The sequence below is a fragment of the Andrena cerasifolii genome, chromosome 12 (assembly GCF_050908995.1).
Source record: "Andrena cerasifolii isolate SP2316 chromosome 12, iyAndCera1_principal, whole genome shotgun sequence".
NCBI classification, from domain to species: Eukaryota; Metazoa; Arthropoda; class Insecta; order Hymenoptera; family Andrenidae; genus Andrena; species Andrena cerasifolii.
Window position 1 is genome coordinate 11,951,543 of NC_135129.1, and position 9,043 is coordinate 11,960,585.

A 9,043-nucleotide genomic window follows, 5' to 3' on the forward strand; every position below is an offset into this window, starting at 1 on the left:
TTGCAACGCGAGCGACATTAGTCAACTTTTTTTTATATAGATAAAACTGTGAATTTCCTGTAATATTGGACTCATTACGTTCTGCGATTAATTAGTTACGCTTTCGTATGTTTAACGAAAAGTTTCATTCTTGTGTCGTTTGGGGGTTTATTTCAGGACAGAGGAGGATTATTTAAGGGGCTGATATTTTTTATCAGTGTATCCTTGTGTACTGTATTCACAGACTTTTTAAATGGGCCTTAATTCTGTTTGATGTCTACCTAGTTTTTCACATATATTTGATGATCGTAATAATTAGCGCGGTGGTTGGAAAAGCTGATATAATCATTCTCACGTTAGGGGCTGTTTTATGGAAGCTTGTATCGGGCAAACTAAGATATCGACATGGTGTGAAAATAATCAAATTAGGATCAAATTGTTGCCTTTGTTTTCGATCGTAGCTAATCGACATCTTACCATATGTAGCTATTGCTTTTCTGTGATCGATAATAAGGGAATTCTGCCATTTTTAATTTTAATTCTTTCCGCCAATGGCATAGTTGTTCCATGCCAATATAAATGATTAAGGGGGTAGACACGGGTAATGCAGCGCGCTGTATACCGACACAATCTGGCCCGAAACATGGGTTTGGGATTTTTCGTTTTTCATCCTTATATGAGCAGATTTGGGGCTGGGCGAGGTTTCATTCGAAAGAGGAAGGTTCAATGCGGAGCGCTCTGCTCATGGTTCAACGAGATTGTGTTGATATGTAATAATATCAGTGTCCAAAGTAAAGCAAAAGTCGACAAAATATACCCGCAGAATTCAAGCATTTTTAGGTCACTAAAAGAGTTTTGTGACTCAAACGGTGAGCAGAGCGCTCCGCATTGAATCTTCTTCTTTCGAATGAGACCTCTCCCAGGCCAAAATCTGCTCATATAAGAACGAAAAACGAAAAATCGTGACTACATTCCCAAATCAGAGTTCCGCCATATTGGCGATAATACATAGCAAGTCACGTGACAAATTTAGTTGAGGTAGTAGATACGAGATGGCGCCTACTCGGGAGGACTGCCAACGTGGATTTATAGCAAAACTGAAGCGATAGCTGGATATACGAGCTACAATAAAAGCATGATGGAGTCAATGTATGCATTTTCGGACGATTGTTGTGGTTATATTCATTTTAGGCATACATTGACATAGGAACTGCTGGGAATTGTATACATTTACTAACTTAACGATTTTATCGTTACATATACATCACTTGAAATCGCTGTCGTATTTATATCATAGTAATTCAGGCAGTTAGAACAACAACGGACTAACCTACATTAAAAAAAAATTTCCTATTGTACATCGATGGCTTACAATTAGTGCACACATTTTGTATGTCCACTTTTAGCGTTTTTGAGAAAAACAGGATCAAACATTCAATGGTACTTTATAATTACATAAATACTTTTTGCATTATTGTAATATAGGTATCACTGAAAGTATGTAATTAGTAGTATAAGTTAGAATCTGCAAAATTATAATAATAACTCGACAATAATGCTTGAAAGTTGGACATGCTATTGTAACCAAGTACAGAGGAGGACATACTATACTGAATGATATTATATAAAAATGAATGAAAGGAATTATACTGGAAATAATCTCACTACAATATTATATTTATTTTTAAAGTAACAGGAATAAAAAAGTAATTCGCGGTAGATATAGGAAGACTTTAAAATTTTTTTATTTTTTGTTACATTTTTCCAAGACTACTTTCATCCAGTAACGTCTCCGGAGGGCAAATTAAAGAGCGAGAAGTGGCGCAGATGTTTCAAGACAGTGACTGTTTAACGAAGAGACGCAGAATTTTGGAGTGCCTCTTATTTGCAACTTTAAGGCGATGCCTTTGAAGCTGAAATTTAGTATACCTCTTTCCACTTCATGTTCTCCTGATATATTGGCCAAAATCTGGCGAAAATTTTCAGAATCCACAAAATTGGACTTTGTAACAGGAGAACATGCCGTTGAAAGAGATGGCACAAAGTAACGTCTCCGGGGAGCAAATCAAAGAACGAGAAGTGGTGCAGAATTTTCGAATGCCTCTTGAAAGGCCTGCGCCTCTTATTTGCAACTTTAAGGCGATTCCTTTGAAGCTAAAAGGGTGTAGCCGGTTAAGATGGTCAAATGTGTCCTTGAACCGAATTCGACTCACGATGAATCATTCGAAAGCTTATTAAAAAAGAAACATTTGTGGCAATTTTCAACTTCGTATCTCCACCCGGAGGGTAGTAAAGGGCAAAAATAGGAAATCAGGTTTTTGCCAAATTTCTCCTATACTAGGGGATGAATAATTTTGAAAAAAATCAGAGACACTTCTGTTATCGGGGCATATATTAGAGAATTGTTTCAGATTTTTAAATTGAAAAACCAAGCCGTGAAAAATAAAAAACGCCAAAAAATGCTGAAAAATGCCGATTGTGTATCGAAGCAGGCTTGGCACTATAATTATATTTTTACTGTAAGTACGTATGATTGTTACTATTGTCCTGAATTTTTTTCAGATTTTTAAATTGAAAAACCAAGCCGTGAAAAATAAAAAAAGCCAAAAAGTGCTGAAATATGTCGATTGTGCATGGAAGCAGTTTTGGCACTATAATTATATTTTTACTGTAAGTACGTATGATTGTTACTATTGTCCTGAATTTTTTTCAGATTTTTAAATTGGAGAACCAAGCCGTGAAAACTAAAAAACGCCACAAAATGCTGAAAAATGCCGATTGTGTATCGAAGCAGGCTTGGCACTATAATTATATTTTTACTGTAAGTACGTATGATTGTTACTATTGTCCTGAATTTTTTTCAGATTTTTAAATTGAAAAACCAAGCCGTGAAAAATAAAAAAAGCCAAAAAGTGCTGAAATATGTCGATTGTGCATGGAAGCAGTTTTGGCACTATAATTATATTTTTACTGTAAGTACGTATGATTGTTACTATTGTCCTGAATTTTTTTCAGATTTTTAAATTGAAAAACCAAGCCGTGAAAAATAAAAAATGCCAAAAAATGCTGAAATATGTCGATTGTGCATGGAAGCAGTTTTGGCACTATAATTATATTTTTACTGTAAGTACGTATCATTGTTACTATTGTCCTGAATTTTTTTCAGATTTTTAAATTGAAAAACCAAGCTGTGAAAAATAAAAAATGCCAAAAAATGCTGAAATATGTCGATTGTGCATGGAAGCAGTTTTGGCACTATAATTATATTTTTACTGTAAGTACGTATCATTGTTACTATTGTCCTGAATTTTTTTCAGATTTTTCAATTCGGTGCGTCGCAGTTAAAAAAATTAAAAACTGATTTTTTCGTCTTTTTTTCCGTGTCAGAGTAACTTATACGTCGAATTGCTTCATGAAATAAGTGTTTTATACGATCTTCAATATTTATGCGTACAGCAAAACATCATAGGAATTAAAGAAACTGAAAAAACCGAATCATTTGAAACTGTTATGCCCCTGACATTACTCTGACACGGAAAAAACCATAAAGTTGCAAATAAGAGGCGTTCGAAAATTCTGCGTCTCTTCGTTAAACAGTCACTGTCTCGAAACATCTCAGCCACTTCTCGCTCTTTAATTTGCTCTCCGGAGACATTTACTTTGTGCCACCTCTTTCGACATCATGTTCTCCTGTTACAAAGCCCAATTTTGTGCATTCTGAAAATTTTCGACAGATTTTGGCCCAGGTATCAGGAGAACATGAAGCGAAAAGAGGTATTCTGAATTTCAGCTTCGAAGGCATCCTCGATTCTCTCTCCGAAGACGTTACTTAGTGCCACCTCTTTCGACATCATGTTCTCCTGTTACAAAGCCCAATTTTGTGCATTCTGGAAATTTTTGCCAGATTTTGGCCCAGGTATCAGGAGAACATGAAGCGGAGAGAGGTATTCTGAATTTCAGCTTCGAAGGCATCCTCGATTCTCTCTCCGAAGACATTACTTGGTGCCACCTCTTTCGACATCATGTTCTCCTGTTACAAAGCCCAATTTTGTGCATTCTGGAAATTTTTGCCAGATTTTGGCCCAGGTATCAGGAGAACATGAAGCGGAGAGAGGTATTCTGAATTTCAGCTTCGAAGGCATCCTCGATTCTCTCTCCGAAGACGTTACTTAGTGCCACCTCTTTCGACATCATGTTCTCCTGTTACAAAGCCCAATTTTGTGCATTCTGGAAATTTTTGCCAGATTTTGGCCCAGGTATCAGGAGAACATGAAGCGGAGAGAGGTATTCTGAATTTCAGCTTCGAAGGCATCCTCGATTCTCTCTCCGAAGACGTTACTTAGTGCCACCTCTTTCGACATCATGTTCTCCTGTTACAAAGCCCAATTTTGTGCATTCTGAAAATTTTCGACAGATTTTGGCCCAGGTATCAGGAGAACATGAAGCGAAAAGAGGTATTCTGAATTTCAGCTTCGAAGGCATCGCCTTAAAGTTGCAAATAAGAGACGCTCCAAAATTCTGCGTCTCTTTGTTAAACAGTCACTGCCTCGAAACATCTGAGCCACTTCTCGTTCTTTAATTTGCCCTCCGGAGACATTACTTAGTGCCACCTCTTTCGACATCATGTTCTCCTGTTACAAAGCCCAATTTTGTGCATTCTGAAAATTTTTGCCAGATTTTGGCCCAGGTATCAGGAGAACATGAAGTGGAAAGAGGTATACTAAATTTCAGCTTCGAAGGCATCTCCTTAAAGTAGCAAACAAGAGCTACGCCTTTCATGGGCCTTTAAACAGTTCTCGGTTAATGTGATGCTTTTGAAAGACTCGAAGCTTGTAATTTCTGAATAGTATTCCATGGGCACTAGTTGCAAAATTTTCTTCAATATCGACTTATTAACAAAGGAAATCTATGGTACTCTTAAGGAAATACCATAGATATTTGAAATTTGGATAGGAATATGTAAAAGGTATTTCTGAATAATAATACAGTTTGTTTCAAGTATCTTTCAATATATTTGCATAAAAGGCCTTTACAGTGATACAATAAAGTATAAGGTATATAAAGTCACTATTTTCTTGTGATTACTATCAAGGTTTCCATCATTCCGTCGAAATAATCCGAAGTTAAAACCTGTAAGAAGAAAAGTATTTTTAGTAACTTGACTTGTCTATTATTGAAAATGGGAGAAATGTTACAACATTTTGTCAAGTATGAAAATATATTAGTAAAGGGAATAATTTTATTATGCAACATATTGATTGCAATTAGTCGTTTTAGATTTTATATGTTTCCGGTAAGATTTAATATTAATTCCTACCACTCGTAGCACTGTAATCTTATTTTAGAATAAGTCGGAAACGTTGAGTGCAGCACGAGCAGCGGCCAATTCAGCAACTACCTACTCCGAAATCTGTTGAAATGCTGTGCGTGTGTGCGTGCTTGTATATGTGTGACATGTTTAGAGTTTAGAGTGTGCCGATGCGATGTAACTAATCTCACATACTGTAACTAGAGCGATTATTAATCGTGTATATTTCTGCTTTACAGGTAAGGAATTTTTACATAAAAGACGTTAAACCGGCTGCATTTTCGACTGTGTGCATTCATATGAAAGTTGCACAAGATACTGCTTCAGCCGAATAACCCAGTTACACTTGTAACATTTCATTGTATTGCATTTCACTTATTTGAATAAATTGCAGCTAAGTGGTAAAAGAGTTTTTTTATTTCACGAGCACTACTTACTCCTTCCTATTCCAAATCACATATAAAAGACATGCTAAAAAGAACACCTAAAATGATCCTTCCACGCAGAGTGGTTTTAAAAATCTTCGCATTAAAGCACTACTTTAAATATGCCATTCACTACTCTCAAACTCTATCGACTTTCGTTCAAGGCTTCTAGTTCTCTTCAGAGACATTACTTAGTGCCACCTCTTTCGACATCATGTTCTCCTGTTACGAAGCCCAATTTTGTGGATTCTAAAAATTTTCGCCAGATTTTGGCCAATATATCAGGAGAACATGAAGCGAAAAGAGGTATTCTGAATTTCAGCTTCGAAGGCATCCTCGATTCTCTCTCCGAAGACATTACTTAGTGCCACCTCTTTCGACATCATGTTTTCCTGTTACAAAGCCCAATTTTGTGCATTCTGAAAACTTGTGCCAGATTTTGGCCCAGGTATCAGGAGAACATGAAGCGAAAAGAGGTATTCTGAATTTCAGCTTCGAAGGCATCGCCTTAAAGTTGCAAATAAGAGGCGCTCCAAAATTCTGCGTCTCTTCGTTAAACAGTCACTGCCTCGAAACCTCTGCGCCACTTCTCGCTCTTTAATTTGCTCTCCGGAGACATTACTTAGTGCCACCTCTTTCGACATCATGTTCTCCTGTTACAAAGCCCAATTTTGTGCATTCTGAAAATTTTTGCCAGATTTTGGCCCAGGTATCAGGAGAACATGAAGCGAAAAGAGGTATTCTGAATTTCAGCTTCGAAGGCATCCTCGATTGCTTCTGCGAAGACGTTACTTAGTGCCACCTCTTTCGAAATCATGTTATCCTGTTACGAAGCCCAATTTTGTGGATTCTGAAAATTTTCGCCAGATTTTGGCCCAGGGATCAGGAGAACATGAAGCGAAAAGAGGTATTCTGAATTTCAGCTTCGAAGGCATCCTCGATTCTCTCTCCGGAGGCATTACTTAATGCCACCTCTTTCGACATCATGTTCTCCTGTTACAAAGCCCAATTTTGTGCATTCTGAAAATTTTTGCCAGATTTTGGCCAATATATCAGGAGAACATGAAGCGAAAAGAGGTATTCTGAATTTCAGCTTCGAAGGCATCCTCGATTCCCTCTCCGGAGGCATTACTTAGTGCCACCTCTTTCGACATCATGTTCTCCTGTTACAAAGCCCAATTTTGTGCATTCTGAAAATTTTTGCCAGATTTTGGCCCAGGTATCAGGAGAACATGAAGCGAAAAGAGGTATTCTGAATTTCAGCTTCGAAGGCATCCTCGATTGCTTCTGCGAAGACGTTACTTAGTGCCACCTCTTTCGAAATCATGTTATCCTGTTACGAAGCCCAATTTTGTGGATTCTGAAAATTTTCGCCAGATTTTGGCCCAGGGATCAGGAGAACATGAAGCGAAAAGAGGTATTCTGAATTTCAGCTTCGAAGGCATCCTCGATTCTCTCTCCGGAGGCATTACTTAATGCCACCTCTTTCGACATCATGTTCTCCTGTTACAAAGCCCAATTTTGTGCATTCTGAAAATTTTTGCCAGATTTTGGCCCAGGGATCAGGAGAACATGAAGCGAAAAGAGGTATTCTGAATTTCAGCTTCGAAGGCATCCTCGATTCCCTCTCCGGAGGCATTACTTAGTGCCACCTCTTTCGACATCATGTTCTCCTGTTACAAAGCCCAATTTTGTGCATTCTGAAAATTTTTGCCAGATTTTGGCCCAGGTATCAGGAGAACATGAAGCGAAAAGAGGTATTCTGAATTTCAGCTTCGAAGGCATCCTCGATTGCTTCTGCGAAGACGTTACTTAGTGCCACCTCTTTCGAAATCATGTTATCCTGTTACGAAGCCCAATTTTGTGGATTCTGAAAATTTTCGCCAGATTTTGGCCCAGGGATCAGGAGAACATGAAGCGAAAAGAGGTATTCTGAATTTCAGCTTCGAAGGCATCCTCGATTCTCTCTCCGGAGGCATTACTTAATGCCACCTCTTTCGACATCATGTTCTCCTGTTACAAAGCCCAATTTTGTGCATTCTGAAAATTTTTGCCAGATTTTGGCCCAGGGATCAGGAGAACATGAAGCGAAAAGAGGTATTCTGAATTTCAGCTTCGAAGGCATCCTCGATTCCCTCTCCGGAGGCATCACTTAGTGCCACCTCTTTCGACATCATGTTCTCCTGTTACAAAGCCCAATTTTGTGCATTCTGAAAATTTTTGCCAGATTTTGGCCCAGGGATCAGGAGAACATGAAGCGAAAAGAGGTATTCTGAAATTCAGCTTCGAAGGCATCCTCGATTCCCTCTCCGGAGACATTACTTAGTGCCACCTCTTTCGACATCATGTTCTCCTGTTACAAAGCCCAATTTTGTGCATTCTGAAAACTTGTGCCAGATTTTGGCCCAGGTATCAGGAGAACATGAAGCGAAAAGAGGTATTCTGAATTTCAGCTTCGAAGGCATCCTCGATTCCCTCTCCGGAGGCATTACTTAGTGCCACCTCTTTCGACATCATGTTCTCCTGTTACAAAGCCCAATTTTGTGCATTCTGAAAATTTTTGCCAGATTTTGGCCCAGGGATCAGGAGAACATGAAGCGAAAAGAGGTATTCTGAATTTCAGCTTCGAAGGCATCCTCGATTCCCTCTCCGGAGGCATTACTTAGTGCCACCTCTTTCGACATCATGTTTTCCTGTTACAAAGCCCAATTTTGTGCATTCTGAAAACTTGTGCCAGATTTTGGCCCAGGTATCAGGAGAACATGAAGCGAAAAGAGGTATTCTGAATTTCAGCTTCGAAGGCATCGCCTTAAAGTTGCAAATAAGAGGCGCTCCAAAATTCTGCGTCTCTTCGTTAAACAGTCACTGCCTCGAAACCTCTGCGCCACTTCTCGCTCTTTAATTTGCTCTCCGGAGACATTACTTAGTGCCACCTCTTTCGACATCATGTTCTCCTGTTACAAAGCCTAATTTTGTGCATTCTGGAAATTTTTGCCAGATTTTGGCCCAGGGATCAGGAGAACATGAAGCGAAAAGAGGTATTCTGAATTTCAGCTTCGAAGGCATCCTCGATTCCCTCTCCGGAGGCATTACTTAGTGCCACCTCTTTCGACATCATGTTCTCCTGTTACAAAGTCCAATTTTGTGCATTCTGAAAATTTTTGCCAGATTTTGGCCCAGGGATCAGGAGAACATGAAGCGAAAAGAGGTATTCTGAATTTCAGCTTCGAAGGCATCCTCGATTCCCTCTCCGGAGGCATTACTTAGTGCCACCTCTTTCGACATCATGTTCTCCTGTTACAAAGCCCAATTTTGTGCATTCTGAAAATTT

General features: G+C 38.8%; 1 protein-coding gene across 7 annotated transcripts; it reads left to right on the top strand.

Moving 5' to 3' along the window:
- Positions 1 to 837: 837 nt before the first annotated feature.
- On the top strand, positions 838 to 5,689 carry LOC143374982 (uncharacterized). 7 transcript variants are annotated; one of them, XM_076823618.1, is made up of 6 exons: positions 838 to 1,419; positions 2,391 to 2,498; positions 2,693 to 2,800; positions 2,995 to 3,102; positions 3,146 to 3,257; positions 5,527 to 5,689. In XM_076823618.1, exons 1-6 carry the CDS (start codon positions 1,372 to 1,374, stop codon positions 5,553 to 5,555), a joined length of 513 nt encoding a protein of 170 aa, XP_076679733.1. In that variant the 5' UTR covers positions 838 to 1,371; the 3' UTR covers positions 5,556 to 5,689. The 7 variants fall into 7 exon arrangements, 5 of the variants coding, with proteins under 5 accessions (XP_076679733.1, XP_076679731.1, XP_076679732.1 ...); XM_076823616.1 differs by having other exon boundaries at positions 3,146 to 3,253; XM_076823617.1 differs by lacking the exon at positions 2,391 to 2,498 and adding an exon at positions 2,542 to 2,649 and having other exon boundaries at positions 3,146 to 3,253.
- Positions 5,690 to 9,043: the final 3,354 nt, after the last annotated feature.